The following is an 18962-nucleotide window of genomic DNA, read 5'->3' as shown; positions in this document are numbered from 1 at the left end:
TATTGATTCAACACATTTGGAATCTCATTAGTTATAAATGGGACTTGAATACTACCAACACATAAACATATTTTTTTCATTCTGTGTGGCTGAGATACCTAAAGTCACCGAATACAGATTAGTCTGGAGTATATTTATTGCTTCTTCTGGAAGTGTTATAAAATAAAGATTAGTTTTAAATACACTGATTTTTTCCCCTCCTTTGTTCAGGCTGTTGAAGAATGCACAGAATGAAGTTCATTTCAATATCTGGTATCAGAAACTACTGGCTGCTCTCCAATTCTCTGCTGGAAAAACCTTGAACAATGAATTTGCTAAAGAGGAAAAACTTATCAGAATTTTGGAAGTCATCGCTGAAAAAGTAAAAGCTGCCAGTGACCCAAAAAGAAAGGTTTGTTAAAAAATATTTCCCCTTCTATCTAAGATTCTCCAGGTAATTTTATTTTTTCCAAAGCGCCTTTTCTTCCCTGTAGTGCCCTTTATGTAAATAAAACTAAGATTTGACTTGTCAACGGTTTACGGGCAGGTTCGGCCCGGTTCCGTGACGATTGGTGTGGGGGACCCACGGACCCACGCCCCAGGAAAGGGGAAGGGGGAAAGGGAAAAGGGAAAAGGGAAAAGGGAGATTGGCCTAGGAACAAAACAGCGGCAACGATCTGAGGAGGAAAGCTAATTTACTAAATAAGATATCGGAAAAGCAAAATAACACAATATAATACAATATAATTGGAATTAAAGCTAATAAATCAAATAAAATGAGCAAGAGAGAGTGTCCGATAAACCGAAGGCCTTACGCTAACGCTAAAGGCGGACGGCAGCGAGCAACCACTGCTGAGTCGATCCCAAAGGAAAAAGAGTGTCCCGTGACCGCAGACAGTTTTTATCTTTCCCTCTGAGCGTAAACACGTAAGAACGCAAAGCATCGCAAAGTCCTCTGGGGAATGGAGTTCTTCTTCTCTTCTGAGACAGGCATACCTGGAACTATCGATGATCCACGGAGCTGGAGCATTAACTCTTTAACTCTAAATGCACTACATGATGTTATGATGTGGAATACCAGTACCAAAAATCATAAAACCATGACATGACTGAAATTTTTAATACATATATTTTACTGGGCCATTATTGGCCCATTATTATCTTACCATTATTGCTCTTGAGGTCAGCAGAACTTTTAACTCACTTAAATACCTCAACCCATGGTTTCTTAAGTTTGGTAGAGGTCAGAAACAGTGAGGTGAGTACCTGTACTGAAGGGAACACATTCAACATTTCTTTCCAAATTATGTCTCCTGTAGAGGTGCCACGTTTCTTGAAAACTTTGCTGAGAGTTGTCATTAAGATGCTGAACATTCTCATTTCTTAACAAAGTGAACCAAAATGGCCAGTACATCACATGACATGTATAGTAGTCAGTAATTAATACTGCAGGTGTAACTGCAGAGGTGCATTCTTGAGAGTAGAAGGCTTATATCTCCAGCAGGTGCAGCTTTTATGTTGCATAGGTATGTTTCCAATTCAGATGTTAATTTTCCAAGACACATTACTTACCTGAAGTGTAAAACGCTTTCTTGCTGAGATCTCAGTGAAGCAAGCCAAAAAGACAGATAAAAATATACCTGCCACTACTAGTAATCATGAAAGCTACCATTAATTTGTTTTGCCTTGTTAAGGATTCAAAGATATTCATAGGTTTTTTTTGTAATACTCTGTGTTGCCTCTGAAAGCAGCAAAGCAAACATGGAAGTAAAAATAAAATAAAAATAAAAAATTGCAAAGAGAAAAATCCATGTAAAGAAAAAGAAATAGTAGTGATGCATTATAAATGACTGATGTATATTTCAGCTCTTAGAGATTAATCTCCAGGCTGTAGTATCTGTGATACTGTGGAACTTTGAAACCTGCAGTTAACACACCGTTAGGTGAGGGAGACCACAGTGTTGAGGCAACAAATTGTAAAGTTATCCAGAAAGGGAAAAAAAAACATGAGATGCAGAGGAGGAGGTGCAAAGCTAATCAGCCACTAATGAAGGATGTCAAAAATGAACGTACATGGCAGCATGAACAGAGTGAGCACCTAGACATTAAAAGCATGAATATGGAGTAAAATCACAGTTTTATTTTTAATAACTGTACCTCATTAACTGTTAAATGTTTACATGGATGCTATTAGTTCTAGACGTTGGACTGCTTGATTCAAATATAACAAGACAATGACTTAAGAACTGCTATTATATTCTGTAATGTTGTCATGTGCTTGTTGCAGGAGGTGTTAAAGATGGAACTCAACAGACTTCAGCAATTCTTCCAGGAGGTAAAAGTTTGCCGACTTCCTCTGAACCCTGCACTTGTTGTCCAAGGCATAGAGCCAGATGTAAGTCTATCTATGCAGTGAATTATGCTTTGTTGTTGTTGCTGTTGTTGTTTTTGATTTTGCTTTTGTTTTTTAATATGAAGAGGAGGAATGAGTGAATGCACTGGCTGGGAAATAATCCTGCTGGTATTAAGCGTAAGTCTGGCAAACTGACATCCAGCCTAATCCCCTTGAAACTGGAGGCTTTTGTTGAAGGTAAAGCTAAAGGGGACTGCTGGGCTAGCAATTGCCTATATGTCTTACCTTGTGCAACAGCAGCACATATTTCAAACTCTCAGCAGTTTTCTCCCTGTTCAGCTGCCCTGCTGTGGTGTTGAGCTTGGCAAAGGCACTTGGCTCTCCTAAGAATGAGTCTTGTTTTCCATTCTATCTGTGGAGCACTTGATGTCAGTTTTTTTCCCATCCAGAACTTTCCTCTGTCATGGATGGCAGCAGCTAAAGAACTAGACCTACTCTCTTCTTGCTTAGATGGGACTAGGTACTAAGAATTAAATATTCAAATTAAACATTCACAGTAAGTCACCTGTGTCTACAACTCCTATTAAAAGTGATTTGTAGATAAAGGAAGGAGTTAATGCTGTTTAGCATTGCTTAGCTTGACTTTGACCACAGTACTAAGACTCGGTTATTCGTTGTTCAGAATGTTTTCATAATCAATATTATGCCAGAAATAAGCTGTTCCAACTCTACAAAAGAGAAAGGTATCCAGCAGCAAGGAAAAACAAATTGGAGGGCCCATATATATTATTTGTTATAGCTGTCTAATTACAGCAATTTGTGCTCTATTTTTGTTCTCTGGCTCATTATCCACAGTGGACCTGATTCTGAGAGGTGCTGATCCCTTCAATTGTCTTTGACCTGTGATTCTCCAAGTAATTGCTATTCAGCCTTGATCTCTCAGAGAACAGAGGTCTTCCAGCACCCTGCAGATTTGGGCCAATTGTGGATGATATAAGTTGGAAGAATTTGAAGCCTGCTGCTTCTCACTACTTTCAGGCTTTTTGGAAATAATGACTAATAGGGAAGTATTTCACCATACAATCATGCTATTTATACTGCACCAGCTTTGCTGGAGAGATATAAAATGTTTAAGTGTAAGTATCTGAAGAGATTTTTTTCACTTTTCTCGTATCATTATAGGCTCTTATAATATTATAAATATTTGCAGCTTTTTTTTACTTAGCTGTATGCTAATATGGTCACAAAAACTAGCATTTTTAAATGCTCATGATACCCTCAAATTTAATTAATTTTGCTATCATCCATCAATATTGCTAGTAGCAAGCACTGCTTACAGTTCTATCACTAATGCATTGTATGACGTTAAACTTTTTTACTTTTTCAGACATTTCAATTGTCAAAATTCCATAGGGGGTCAAGATTTCTTCTTCACTAATAGCTACTAAATGTTGCAAGAAATGGTGTGGCTGAGACAGTATTTGAATTTGTACTTGAAGATTTTTAGATGAAAAGCATGAGACAGCTGTGACTAGTAGTGGTTTTGTTCAAATTAGCCTTCATTACTCTCCACCAAGTAAGCACAGCAGTAGCTGCTGTGAGGTGCTCATTATTTCTAGAAACCAAGCCATTAATTTATCATTGTATTTGGTTGTGGTGTTGGGCTTTTCCCCCTTTTTATAATGATGATAATAATACCAATCTAAGCCACACAGAATTTGATATGCTTGGCTCATTAATGCTTTTTGAAGCCTATTGAGATCTTCAGGTGGAAGGAGCTACAGAGCATGAGAGGTCATTAAACAAAAACTGTCATGTTTAATTAAGACACATTCCACATAAAATCAATTGTGGTTTTCAGAATTTTCTCTATCCTTAGTCAGCATGAAGTGACCAATGAGATTAATAGGTTCTTTGCTTCCATAAAGACTATATGATCTGGCTTTTTTTTTTTTTTTTTCAGGAAAAAAAAGGGGGACTGAAAACATTTCATTGCTTTGCAGATTCTCATTAGATCAATCTTACATATTTTTGTCTACTCAATCCCAGACAAAGTTTAGCGTTAGCAGATGGGGTGAAAATGAAAAAGAATTAGTATGTAAAATAGTATCCTTTCATATAATCTGATTACTGAATTGAACAATTGTCAGTGGAAAAAGAGTTTCTAATTTTTCTGACCCAATTAAACAGCCAGTAATATCAATATTTGTTTTCATTATCTGAGATACTGAGCAGTATGTAAAGATGGTACTTTTTTTTGTGTTATTGTACTAACCTGTTGTTTTGTGTATGTGTCACTGCTGTCATCTTGTTTTCTTTTTTCCTGAAGTCATGCTCATATTTTACATCCAATGCTTTTCCATTAAAAATCTCCTTCATCAATGCGAATGCTCCGAGTGAAAATATCAATATTATTTTTAAGGTAAGTTACTCCTCTAACTCTCACTTCCTTTTGTGTGCAAAAGGCTGATTTTAACTTTACCCGATTTATGTTTTAAATGTAGAGCCTGAGAATGTTTGGTTTGGCTCTATTCTTCACTTTTCACAGTTATTTTTGATACTAGGACTTTCATTGGAATATGCAGAGAAAATACACTGCAGTACCCAAAATTTTGATTGAGCATCAAATTACTTCTTGCATCTCTTTCTCCTTAGTGGAGAATACCAGGCTAAAATACAAAGTTTATTTTCTAAAACTGATTTGTTAAGTACACAAAGTCAGAGGGTACATTCTAGGAAGAGATCGTTCAGTATGACTGAATCCTGTAACCATGTCTATATGTTTCGCAAATCAAAATGCTACAGTGTTAATTACTATTTGCTGGAGAGAGTTTAATTCCAACACTACCAGCCAGTGCGAGGGAATGGGCTAAGGAAGGAGAGGCAGAGGGGACTGCAGAGGAGCTCTGTCTCAGTAGAGCTGGTTGGACGAACTGACTAGTACTCCATTTTCCAGTTGTCAGCTTCAGAGCTTTATATTTGGGACAGTGCTATGGTGGCCAGCAAAAGACAATACTTGCAATCTAGATCTGTTTCTCTTTCAGAAGTGTAAGCCTTCCATAACAGTGGGTGCTGGTTTTAGACGAACACTGAAGTTCATAGAATGGCTGATGCATATAAAGCAGTTGATGTTGCCAAAAAAAATACATTATTCTTTGATTTCTGGCACTTTCATGTTCCAAACCCAAAGCATAAAAATTGATATAAATAGATCAATAAATAATACAGACTGTGATTCTCAGTTATAGAAATATGCTCTCCAGGCATTCTAGGGGTGGCTAGCAATGTTTTTTTTTCTGCATATTTAGAAAGCTTCTTCTTAGGATATTTCACCTGAGAATCTATGTGAAATGCAAAACTTCCTAATTACTTGAGCAAATGCTTGCCCATGAGGCATTTAAAGATTTGAGCTAGTTCCACCTACACAGAATTTCCCCTGCCTGGTAATGCTCAAGAACCATCAATTTTCAAGCTGCTGTATGCGTATTATAATAGACATAACTTCTTCCTGTCAGCAACCCCTTGGAAAAAGGTATTTTTTAGTTTTACTGTTATTCAAATGTTCATTCATGATGTACAATACATACATGAAATAATAAGCACTGATATTGTACTTAATTTTCTGGTAACTGAATGTGTGAGGGTAAGAGAGCAAGTAACCGGAGAGAATATGTTTCTCAGGACTAGGTACTGTGAAGAATTAATTGGAGTCAAGATTACCTTCAAGTGAAAGAAAGGTAGATTTGAATTTTTTATTTTTAAAGATAAATTTGTCTCCTCAAGTACTCATTTAGTGACTGTAAATGTCTGCAGTTTGGAATGCTTTTGGAAAAAGAACAAAACAGAAGAGCAAAAAGTACCAGCAAAAGTCACATGCATTTTAGATAGGGTTGGGGGTAGGGAGTCGATACAAATAAAACCAGACCTTTTGTTTTCACTGACTATTTATCCAGCTATCCAGCCATGGTTGAAGATAATCTCTTCATTACCTCTTGTGGCTACAATTACAACCCCATTTCACTAAGATTATTGTTTAACAAACTCCATGGGGAGAGCAGGCACCACTGTTTGAAACTCAATATGAATTATGTCATGGAAAAATGCAAATTGATTATAAATTTCCCTTCAGCCTGCTGCAAAATCCAAGTTGTGAAGCTTAACATTAGGTCATATGCTGTCATTTTTGAAAAGGGATCTCACATTAGGTAGACTTTAAAATATAGCTTAATTAGGATTCTACTTCCGGATTAAATTTTCAAACATTAGTAATTGCATAGGAATAATAAGCAGAAAGGCTATTAATCAGAGAGCATTTTCTACCATTTCTATGGCTGCCTGCTTGTGCCATCTATTCTATTCTCTTTCTGATGCAGGAAGATAGCTAGCAAATTTGAAGTAAAACAAGAGGGGATTACTGTAAAATAAATTTAGCTATTTTTTGCATAGGAAATGTCCAAATTAATTGTAAAGCTGAGTGGTATTGAAGAAGAAACTTGGATTTCTTATGCTATTTTAACAGATAGGCGATGATCTACGTCAAGATATGCTGGTTCTGCAAATTATTCGAATGATGGACAACATATGGCTGCAGGAAGGTCTGGATATGCAAATGATCATTTATAGATGTTTATCTACAGGAAAAGGCCAAGGTCAGTTTCAGTTTACAAAGATTGTTCCTATCACATTATTCATATCTCTTGTAAATAATGGTACAGAAATAGCCTCCACTCAATTTTTTTTCCCCACAAGTTTCCTACTTATCTTTCCTTTTTTAAAAAAGTATAAAAAATTTAAAAATGTTCAAAACTTCAGTTATTCAGGCCCAAAATTGTATGCCTATATAATACTGAATGCTTATCACTTTCCAGAAGTACAGAAAAACTCATTGAATTTTGCAGCAACCTAGGCTAGAATTTTGTAAAAGCTTCAACATCAGCTTTCACCATATTCTTAAAAGTAACTTGACATATCAAAAAAAGGTCTTTGGAGAAAATTGGCTATAGCCACTAAAGTGTTAATCCATTGCAATCCCACAAAGCTGCTTAAATGAACCTAGAAGTTTGTGGCTACATGAAGTACCTAAAGAGAAGTGAAGACATCTTTGCAGTGTTGAATTTGAAATATTACTCTTGCAATTTATGCTGCTTAGGATGAGCCTGACTCATCTGAAAGCTTTATTTCTCTCTTCCATGGTTGTTGTAGTAGAGCTGTAGCAGGGATGCCAACTGCCTGTTAAAAAAAAAAATTACTGACAGCAAAAGCTTACTATTTTTCACTGGCTCTCTAAATGTTTTACTGAAAATATTCCCTTCACAACAGAAGACTGATGTATTCAGACTATCTTCTGTATAAAATCTACCAAAAAAAGCAATAATAAAAAATTATACTCATTTTTTTCTGCAAGCCACGAAGAGAAAACAAGAGAGGATGAATGATCTGAAGGGACTATGATGAGGTACAGATAACTTCACACATATGGCAGGTGGTTAAGGTGAACAGAAAAAGACTACTGCCTCCTTTACAGAGGTTAGATTCAAAGCCTGAAGACTTCTGCTTCAAAGGTTAATTACACAAAGACCATTATCTCTGAATATGGTATTATAGTCTCTCTGATATACTAACACTTAATTTGACTTTTGCCAAGAAAGATATAGATAACATCTGCAAATAGTATTCTGCCTGATGTTCTCTTAATTTCAGTACCATTTTAGCAGAAATTCGTCCAGCATCTCAGATTTTCCACACAATGTCTTTCCTTAAGAATAATAGGAGTGTTAACGTAACTGATTTACAGTTAATATTCAAGAATAAAAGGACCAAATGACATGCCTGTGGTCATATAGAACATGTGCAAAAATACACTTGTTTACTCAGATCCTTCAAGTCCTGCGCTAACATCTTGCTTTGTGGACCAGTTTTTCCACTCAGAGGGGATGGGAGATGATCACTGTATAGTCACAGGTACACAGGAATCACTTAAATCTCAAGCAAACACAGATAAGTTTAAAGCAGATAAAGCACTCTGAGAATACTACTTGCCAGGTATGGCAATGTATATAAGGCTGTCGCCAACTGAATTCATTAGAAGTCCTTCCTGTTATGCAGAGTTGCAGAGTGAGGTGCCAGGGGACCACATACAGGAACAGCAACAGAAGGCTGGCAAGCCGTCTCTCAGTTCCAAAGAAGGAATTAAGTGCATGCACTACGGACAAAAGATTCAAGTGAAGCACTGCAAAATGTTTGGCTGCTTCTGCATTTTGCAGACCCAGTATATGTCACCTTGGATCAGACTAATCTCTGCACTGTCTAGTAGTATAGTCTCTACCTGTGATCAGTATAATGCACTGTGGAAAAAAATGGCTGTAGTATTCTTGACAATAAATGCGTATGGAATAACTTTACATTCCACAGTAAATATCTGATCCACATTTTTTTAACAAAATTTTTTTTGCACACATATTATACCCACTTTGAGTCTTCTTAAATTGTTGGTCTTTTGTATGTATGCAATATTGTTACTGGTGATTTTATTTCTTCATGGAACTGCATTTTTCACTACCTGTCCTTTCTTTTATTGTCTCTTAAGACGAAGAAAAAATTAAATCTTGATCTACCTTCTTGATTGAATTCATTGTTTTATAAGCTACTGATTATGTATTTTTTCTGCATGGAATGATCCAAAAATATGCAAATATGTTGGCTGTCTTCATGGGTTTTTTTAAGTTGTAGGCTTCTCTCTCATGTGACCTCTATTGTATCTGATTAGGATTGGTACAGATGGTGCCAGATGCTACCACACTAGCCAAGATCCACAGGGAATCTGGACTGATAGGACCATTGAAAGAAAACACAATTAAAAAATGGTTCCATCATCACCATCGTCTGGAATCAAGTTACCAAGAGGTAACATCATAATGAGCTTTATTATATATTTCATCCTATGTCATGCAAAACAAGAAATCATAATGGCAGTATGCAGCAAAAACAGATGACTCACATTCGAGGCAAACAAGTAACAGGCATAGAGGCCAGGGTATTGATTTAAATTGCTGTTCTCTTATTAAAGAGATACTGCTCTGAATCAGAGGCTTTGTAATGCTTTTCCTATAAAAACACATCATAGAGATGTTTTGAAATAGAAAGAGGAAAGTGGGGAGAATCTGAAGTATTAATTTTTGAGCCCCAAAATATTGAAAATGTTGAAATACTTGATTTTATATAAGCAGTGTGAATTCTTGGTGAGTTTCCTGTATTTCAAACTAGCGATGGTAATACTGAGTTTTGTAAAGCTCTGTTATAGAAACTGCCCAATCATGTGATACACAATATCAAGCTTTTCACATCAGACTGTGGGATCCCATGCAATGCATCTTTTTACATGAAACCAAGAAACCAGAAGTTTTATTTATAGAAGCAGAGATTTCTTCTTGAAAGGAACTTCTATTCATTCTTCATTGCTTGAGCGTAGTCTATGGCCCATTTAAAAGTTTTTAGTATTTGTGTTGCTGGGAGAATTTTTGATTCCTTCTCCATGCCAGCAGATTAGCAGCCAACATTTTAAATTAATTTTGAAGGGAAGCTTTGGGTGTTATCTTTTTGTAAATGACGTGCTTTTTAAAAAGCTTTAAATAGTATAAGCTTTTTAAATAGTAGTCAGATATACAGCATAAATGTGTTTGATAATCTTTAATGTTCTATAGTTACTTCAGTATGTTCATCCGTATTTCCAATGAGAACATTCAAATTCCTAGTATATCATGTAGATTCAATTAAGCAGCTACAATATATACAGAAATAAAAACAAAATTTATATGTTTACAATATTATGGTAGATCCACAGCCAACATTTTTATTGAAAAGTTAGCTATTAGTTATTGACTGAAAACCTGTTTTCTTTCTGCTGCTACTCTTTGTAAAAAATTATCATGTTAAATTTTATAAAACCAATTTCTACCCATTTTCTTTTGAATTTTTTAAACATCTAAAATGCAGTCCACCCTGATTGCACAGGGCATGCACAAAATTGCTGCTGTATATTCACCTTGCTCTTGCTGGTGAATTAACCTTTCTTTTTTACTTAGTAATTTTTTACTTATACAATGCTGTATTTAGGATACTCAAAACGCTTATGCAGAATAAGCTTTAATATCCTCATTTTATGGTTGAGTGAGCAGAATCACAGAAAGCTTAGGTGTTTTATCCAAGGTCATCTATGTGAGTAAGTAGTACAGTTAGTTATAAAATTCACCAGTCTTCTGTTGTGGCCTAAGTCTTATGAAGTGCTAACATCCACAATATCATCCATTACAGATGTCAGCCTCAGTCTACATGGAAATCCTGAATGCCTGAATAATGATTTACCTTGCCTAATGTAGGTTTTATCCAAAAATGTAATGATTACAAGGAAGGACTTTTGTGGTTTCTATGTAAATGAATCACATTGTGATTGATACCCATGAGACATTAAGACTTTTGAATAAGAATTGCATTTATAGCTCTTAAACTGTAATTGATAAGATTAAAAAAAAAAAAAAAAGTGAGAACTATTCCTTTGGCCTTGGGGTAGAAGGCTGATCATGGTTTTAATCAGAAATAACTCTCCCCACAGAGAAGATGCTGAACGTGTATCTTGTGAAAGTGATTGGGTAGATTCTTCTAATAGATGTCTGCAGTTAAACGCTTCTCACAGAACTCAGTAGAAAACAGAACCTACCTAAAGGTGTCCTGTAAGCAGATCACCACCTTGCACTTTTTCCTACACCAGCTGTAGACACATTTTTTTCAAAAAGCAATGCCACAGTGTAGTAGTGTAAAGATTGATAAGATAGATCTGAGTTAGTAGAATAACTGGGAAAGAACACATCTTCACTTTGTAATAGTGCTCATCGGTGGAGTATGTTATATCAAATAGGAAAGCCAGACTGGTTTGCAGTTTAATCATTCTTTTGATTTCCTCTGCATGACACTTGGTTTGATCTCAGTCCATTTGTATTTGAAGATGCTATGTGTAGAAAACGATTTAGCCTTTGTTATTTCAGTTCATTTCTATAAAATTGAGATGAATGATTTGGGCTGGGATAGTGTGAGACTTGATTCATTGTAATTTAGTGCATTTGAAATATGGAGAGAAAAGACCTATGTAGGTACAGAACAATTGTGTAAAATAACCCACTTTTCTTACAATGCAAATTTTCTTTTTTTTTTTTTTTGGTAAAATTAATAGATTTCCGTCTTACTTCTAAACAATTTCTTTTACAATAGAGATGCAAACTACTGCACAGAAAATCTAACCTTCCTTACAACAGTCTTGCTTTTCTTCGGTACCCTTCACATTATAAGTTTTCCAAGAATCTATATACCACAAGTTGAAAACTTCATGCATTAAACTGTTGTTGCACTGTAAACCTGAAATTTCTGTATTACTTGCTCTTTAACTATCCTAAGAATATTCATGTTAAAATTTTAGCTACATTTGTAGAACCACATTTATTTGTTTCATCATTAGCGTTGCAAAATAAATAAATAAATAAAGTAAAAAAAGTATCTCTGTATTTCTAATAAGTGCTTTTGTTTAATTAACTAGGCGATAAGGAATTTCTTTCATTCCTGTGCTGGCTGGTGTGTTGTCACCTTCATTCTAGGAGTTTGTGACCGACACAATGACAACATAATGTTGACAAATGCTGGACACATGTTTCACATTGATTTTGGAAGATTTTTAGGTCATGCACAGACATTTGGAAGTATAAGAAGGTTAGTATATATAGTAAGACATATAATAAATAGACTTTAAAAAATATGTTCTGAATACCCATTTAAAAGAGTTCAAACAGGATCAAGCTTTTTTTTCTTTCAATTTTTCACAAAACGTCTAAAAAGATTGGAATGACTGGAAAGGTAATTGAGATGCTGGAGATTCTTTTTCAGTCTTGAAAACAAACAAACTAGCAAAAACCTTAAATCTTTGTCTGGTCAAAAATTTGGATTAGATTAACTTGAATAGTGAACAGAACAGTAGACTGGCCTATGTCAAAAGGATTCTGCTTTCCATTTTTTTCCAAGTGTTTCTGTAATGAATCCCAAACCATAGGTGTGTGTAATTGACAACTCCTTTGCCATATTGAGAGAAAAAAACAGATTTTCTAATTAGAGGTGAAAAACGATTGAATTATGCCTCCTAACGAAATACTGAAACTGAGTGAAACTGCAGTCTTCTAATCATCTTCCAAAGATAATGAAGGTCAGGTTCTACTTTGCAAATATCTTGTTTTACTTAGACAAACCGTGATTTTTCTGTTTCTATCTATCTCTGATGCCTACCTGATGATAAGTATAAAAAAAATAGTGTGATCGTGTATGCTAATTCCTACTGTGAACATGCCATAGGGGAATTAATTGGGATGTAATAAAAATAGATAATTCTAGTGTGTACAGTACATGAAGAAACTATTATATTGGGAATGGATCCTTAACAATGACAAAATGAGTGTGTAGAATGACTTTTCTGCACGTTTTCTAATAGTTTCCAGAACTAGTGCTAGAATTAATGGTTTGAGTTAATCACTCCTTTCTTTTGTTTTCTTCCTTTTTTTTTTTAAGCTAGCCTTTGACTATTTTACACTATCTCTGTGTGTGAGACAGAAATAACTGTGGGAATATTGATATGAGGGATGCTGATGAGGCTAATAAGTACTCCCTAAGCTAGGCAGTCAAAAGATTTAGCTGCAGTGCTCAGAATTATCATCATTCAAGATATGCTATTTTAATCCTACTTACTTGCTAGGGAAATAATAAAGCAGAACAGAGCTGTAAAAAGATACTCAGGCACACTCAGTCAAATGTTGCATCCCTCACCCCAGCAAACCTTATTTCAGAACCCGTCAGAAATTTTCTTAAGTAGTATTTTCCCATGAGCAAAGAATTATTTAGTGTGAGTGAAAGGTGGGACCAACAAAATATAAGGAGAGACAGAGCAATCAAATTTAAGCAGAAATTATTTAATAGTAGTAATAAAAGTAGATTTTAATTCTATTGTTTTAGAATTCAGTCTTACTACTCTGTGTAAATAAGACTATAAAAATGAATTACATTGTAGTAAGCTCCATAAATAGTAGCCTTTTTTTCCATTTCCTCCATGCTGCATATTGCTTTTAAGCCATAAAATAAAATTATAATTGACATTTTAGGGCCACTACTTAATTCCTTCATGGTTCCTCAGCAAAACAAAGTCTCATACTTTCTGTAGGTTGTGAACATCATGGGTCTTCCCTGAACCCGCATGCAGCTGAGCAGGTTCGAGATTAATGACAATAGTTGTCACGGGCTGAATGCACCTTCAAGAAACATAACATATTATTTGTAACACAGGAACATAAGCATACAACATTTCTACTTCCCATGAATTTCAGGCTCACTCTGAATTTAAAACCCTCAGTACTGTCTGTATCCATCCATTCCCACCAGGGAAATCCTGAGGTAGTTTTAGTCTCTAGTTTTAACACTTGTTTATATTAATTTTCTATTTTTGATTTTAGTTCTTTGCACTATCAAATGATTTCATGCTCCTGAAATAATATTGATAAAGCAGCAAACAAATAATTTCAGATTTTCAGAATTATTTGTGCTGATCCTTGGGTTTTTTGTTTCTTTTTTGTGCAGTAGATGCTATATGCATACTTGTGAAGTTCTGTAGGTAGCTTTAAAGAATGTAAAGTTTCTAATGCAAATATCTAAACAAATGAAATAACAACAAAAAAGCTATGCAAATGAATACATTCTTGGATCTCACTATCTGAAATGGTAAAAATGGACACTCCTTTCAAATTTTAGGAAGATATCTTTCATGCAACAGCTGCACAATCAATTTTCATTGAGTTTTGTCAGTAACAATATCTTATTTCTCATAAACCTTCCTGAGAATAGGTCCTCTCCACCATTCTGAATATGAAGCATCTCCTCTGATGTAAGTAAAGATATACACAGCAGTTTTGAGAATCCTATGCTGTCATGCATGGGCAGTGGTTCTTCCTATGAAATCCAATGTGAGTCTTTAGAGTATCCTTTGAAGATTATATGATTCATGCAGTCATGCTCATTTTTGCATTCATGATTGCATAACACCCTCTCAAGGGCTTAGTTAATTTTTCCATTTACTGCTTTCATTTTTAAAAGGTGTCCAATAAAGGATTGCCAAATTTGAGTTCAAGGCAGAAGGCAGTGTTTCAGCACTTAACTGTTTTCAGAGGGAAGACTAATCAGGAACATTCTGTCTTTTCTAGTTCCCTGTACCGTCACAGAGGCAAATATCTTAAATAGTACAGATAATCTAACTTTATATGGGTCTAGGAACTAATGTTTGCAGAGCGTCATATCTAACCAAAAGCATTATAAGAGCTTGGTAGAGGGATTATTATCACATTCCCACAGGAAACTTTCTTTTTGAAAATGAGAATTAATTTACTTTTTTTTTTTTAATCATAGTAAACAACACATTTTGTTTGTGCTAATAAAATTCCACTTCTTTCATTTTCTAATCCAGCCACTGCATTTGACCCTGCATTACCCTGAAGTACTAAATTGTTCAGATACACTTCAAACTGCATGAAGAAATTTCTATCATTTCATTTCATTTAACTGTCCTATTCTTTCACTATTGTCTATTCCATGCCAATCATCTTCTAAATCCCACTCTGAGTGAAACAGGTGTACTATAAGTTCATAAGTTCATAAGTTCATAAGGTTGGAAAGGACCTATAAGATCATCTAGTCCAACCATCCTCCTATCACTATCTCTACCCAACTACTAAATTAAGTCCTTAAGCACCTCATCTAAACGCTTCTTGAACAGCGCTAGGGATGGTGCCTCAACCACCTCCCTAGGCAGGCCATTCCAGTGCCTGACCACTCTTTCAGAAAAGAAATGCTTCCTGAGGTCTAATCTAAATCTTCCCTGGCGCAACTTGTGGCCATTCCCTCTCGTCCTGTCATTACTTATCAGGGAGAAGAGGCCTACCCCCTCCTCACCACAACCCCCCTTCAGGAAGTGGTAGAGTGCTATAAGGTCTCCTCTGAGCCTCCTCTTCTCCAGACTAAACAATCCCAGCTCCCTCAGCCGCTCCTCATAAGACTTGTGCTCCAGGTCCCTCACCAGTTTTGTTGCCCTTCTCTGAACACGCTCCAGGGCCTCAATGTCCTTCTTGTAGTGAGGGGCCCAAAACTGAACACAGTACTCGAGGTGCGGCCGCACCAGAGCTGAGTACAGGGGGATGATCACCTCCCTGCTCCTGCTGGCTACACTATTTCTAATACAGGCCAGGATGCTGTTGGCCTTCTTAGCCACCTGTGCACACTGCCGGCTCATGTTGAGCCGAGCATCAACCAACACCCCCAGGTCCTTTTCCTCTCTACATTCTTCAAGCCATTCTGCCCCAAGCCTATAGCATTGCATGGGGTTATTGTGGCCAAAGTGCAGGACCCGGCACTTGGTCTTATTGAACCTCATCCCATTTTGCTCAGCCCAGCTGTTCAGCCTATCCAAATCCCTCTGAAGGGCCTCCCTACCCTCAGGCAGTTTGACACATCCTCCCAGCTTTGTGTCATCTGCAAACTTACTGAGGGTACACTCAATTCCCTCATCTAGGTCATCAATAAAGATATTAAACAAGATGGGCCCCAAAACTGACCCTTGGGGGACACCACTCGTTACAGGACGCCAGCTGGACTTAACTCCATTAACCACTACCCTCTGGGCACGGCCCTCCAGCCAGTTCTCCACCCAGAGAAGAGTGAACCTGTCCACACCACGGGCTGCCAGTTTCCTTAGGAGAATACTGTGGGAGACCGTGTCAAAGGCCTTGCTGAAGTCCAGGTAGACTATTATCCTGGTAATCAGGAGTAAGGCAGTAATCATCAAATGACATGGATAAGGTGTCAGGTTTGTGGCTGTATTTGCTACACTTTCTTTGCTTATTTTTCTTCTTTTCAATGCCAACCTTTTAAACTTTTCTTAATTGGTGAATTAGGCAGTAAGATATTTATTTAAATCCTGTACTAACTTTACTAGTCCAATCTTCACCAGTCTCATCCTTTCCCCTGCAAGTCACTTCCAGAACTACTATATTTCTTTATTTAGTGATATGTAGTCTGAAAGCTGATGGCAAGATATGGAGTAGTAGTACATCTCATGGCATACTATACATTCACATTGTGATGATATGTGACTATTTTTATTATTACTTTTTTAATAACTGATCATGGACCTTTTTTTTTTCCCTGATCTGAATCACAGAGACTCTCATCTTTTTGCCAAACTAATCCTTCATGTTGGCAGGGTTTTCTCAGAAGTTACATCTGCTAAGTTGGTTTTCTTCTGCAAAGTTAATTACTAGAGGCAGTATAACTATTCCACTGGGTTTTTTGAAGGAAGTTTCAAAAATATGGGAAAATGATGTTTCCCACACTTTCTTCTCACATCAGTGAATTTCCTATACTGAAAAGCACATAAGAAATTGTGAGCTTGTAGAAAATAATCTCTTCTTATTTAATAAGTAACACATTTCACTTCTTAGTGTTAATAAAATTGTTTTTAGTCTTCCTGTAAAAGTTTATTTGAATAAATGCATTCTTTTTAGGCATTTATTTCTTACATGGCCTATTCCATTCAAAAAAAAAATCTATCTACATTATTACTTTTCCTACTTTTAGGAAAAGAATGGAAGAAGGAAGGTAAGAATTTGAGATTTTTTTTCTTTTCTTTGCTTCTTTTCTTTTTTAAGGAGTACTCCTTAAAGGAAAAGTCTAGAATGTGAATGTTGAAAAATAAATTGTTATAAAATCAAAATGTTTATTTGGGCTAACCTGTTTTAATTGCTGAAAAAAAAAATAGAAATGTTTCAGTGTGCCTGTTTAATAGTTTATTTTCTGCAGATTAAATTTATTTTTCTAGTATGATCATTCTGGAGTTAGTAGTTTATGTGAAGTATAAAAGCCAGTATCCCCTTTCAGCACTTCCTCTATGGTAACCTTCAGAAACCTCAGACTGAAATCCTGGAAAGATTTAATTTCATGACTTGAAGCATTAGTGTCCCCAGTGGTCTTAATAAGATTATACAGGTGTTTAAAGTTAGTTATACACATAAGTCTTTGCATAAAGACCAAAAGGTGAAATATGCATAAAAGACATAAATGTGAAACAATATCACCTGAAAGTTGAAAAGGCCTAAAGGAGCTTGAATTTGTGAGGCAAGAAGTCCATCACTTTTGAAGTTAGGCACCTCTAATTGCCATAAGTTAAAACACCAAAAGCACAAATTAAGACTGAGCAGCACTATTTGCAGTGCTGAGTTTCAGACACATTTCTGTTCTATTTGTCTACTTTGAACAGTGGTGTTTATTGTTGCTGTTTTGATGCTTTCCCTAATTATCAGTCCTGAATAGTAGTTTGTGCTTTTCTAGTTGGTACTTATTTTCAGTAATAGCCTCTTGTGCAGAGCATTCAGTTAAGGCTTTATGAGTAAATTATATTCAACGTACACTTGGTACTCTTGATTTAGTTTGTTATCTTTTTCGAAATACTCAGACTTTTAGGAGGGCGTGTTTTTGTTTGTTTGTTTGTTTGTTTGTTTGTTTGTTTGTTTCCCATACAATCTCTGTACTGATTTGACCCTGTCCAGTTCTGTTCATCCAACTGCATTGTTCTTCTGCTCCATTGAGTTCCCTGGAGCCCAGTTCCCATCTGTCATGTCTCCCAGTACCCTTCCCAACTTTTCATTTTGCTGAGTCATGGCGTTGGCTACTTTCAGTCTTTAGGAGTTTCTGTTTTCCTGAAGAAGCTATCATGTATTCTTTGCAACAGTTATTTGGGCTAGATAAACTCTTTGATGCCTTCAGAGCCACCAATGGAATTCCTTCCACTTTTCAAGATTTATTCATGCAAGTTATTTCAGTGACTCTCCATCAACCTCCTATTTCAGAGATTTCATTCTCCCCTCTCTCCTTCTCTTTTTTCTCATCTACTCCACGAATTTCTGTAAATCATGGCTACAAACAGAAAGTTTAACAATAAAACAAATAAGAGAAAAAGACATGATGTTCACTTTGATTATATGCTTTTGTTATTCTTTTCAAAGTATAATTCTTTACAGAAGCATTTCCTTTCCCCCTCCCTCAGAAACATTTTTTTGTAGCATCTGTTTCTCCAAAAACATTCTACATAGCTATTTATATTCAGCTAAGGCTGCTCTCACACAGTCTGTGTATATCAAGCACTTTTAAATTAATCTCTGTTGCTTAGTCTTGGTATCTATTTCTGCTTGTTCTGCATATTACCTCTTTGTCCTTCATCCTTAAGTGGAAAGCATACTGACATATTTAATTCATGTAGGATTCCATCCCCTGCTGTAAGAAATTTCAGCTTCTTCATTGCTGATTTATTCTTCTGTTTTTGGAATACAAAACTCCATCAGACATCTACTACTATCTTTTCCAAAGAGTCATCTCATACAGAAAAGACCTGTTAGTGTGAGATATAAACCCAGCTGTTTTAAGGCATCTTTCATGTCTTGAGATTTAAAATCAACTCCCCCACCCCCCTTTTTTTTCCTCTGCTTAGAGGCAGCCAGGACACAAAAAG

General features: G+C 36.0%; 1 protein-coding gene across 1 annotated transcript in view; it reads left to right on the top strand.

The window, feature by feature from the left end:
* PIK3C2G (phosphatidylinositol-4-phosphate 3-kinase catalytic subunit type 2 gamma) overlaps window positions 1-18962 on the top strand; it is a 196636-nt gene that overhangs the window by 109414 nt on the left and 68260 nt on the right. The window contains exons 18-23 of the mRNA XM_065742527.1: window positions 211-391; window positions 2267-2374; window positions 4662-4754; window positions 6852-6981; window positions 9099-9235; window positions 11916-12085. Of these exons, the coding sequence (XP_065598599.1) occupies window positions 211-391; window positions 2267-2374; window positions 4662-4754; window positions 6852-6981; window positions 9099-9235; window positions 11916-12085 (819 nt within the window). The remainder of the gene's footprint in view (window positions 1-210; window positions 392-2266; window positions 2375-4661; window positions 4755-6851; window positions 6982-9098; window positions 9236-11915; window positions 12086-18962) is intronic.

Source organism: Cyrtonyx montezumae, unplaced genomic scaffold (assembly GCF_038088225.1).
Source record: "Cyrtonyx montezumae isolate F1298 unplaced genomic scaffold, pur_monq_1.0 scaffold_3, whole genome shotgun sequence".
In the NCBI taxonomy this organism is placed as follows: domain Eukaryota; kingdom Metazoa; phylum Chordata; class Aves; order Galliformes; family Odontophoridae; genus Cyrtonyx; species Cyrtonyx montezumae.
Note: the sequence above shows the minus strand (reverse complement) of the source record. Positions and strands in the feature narration are given on the sequence as shown.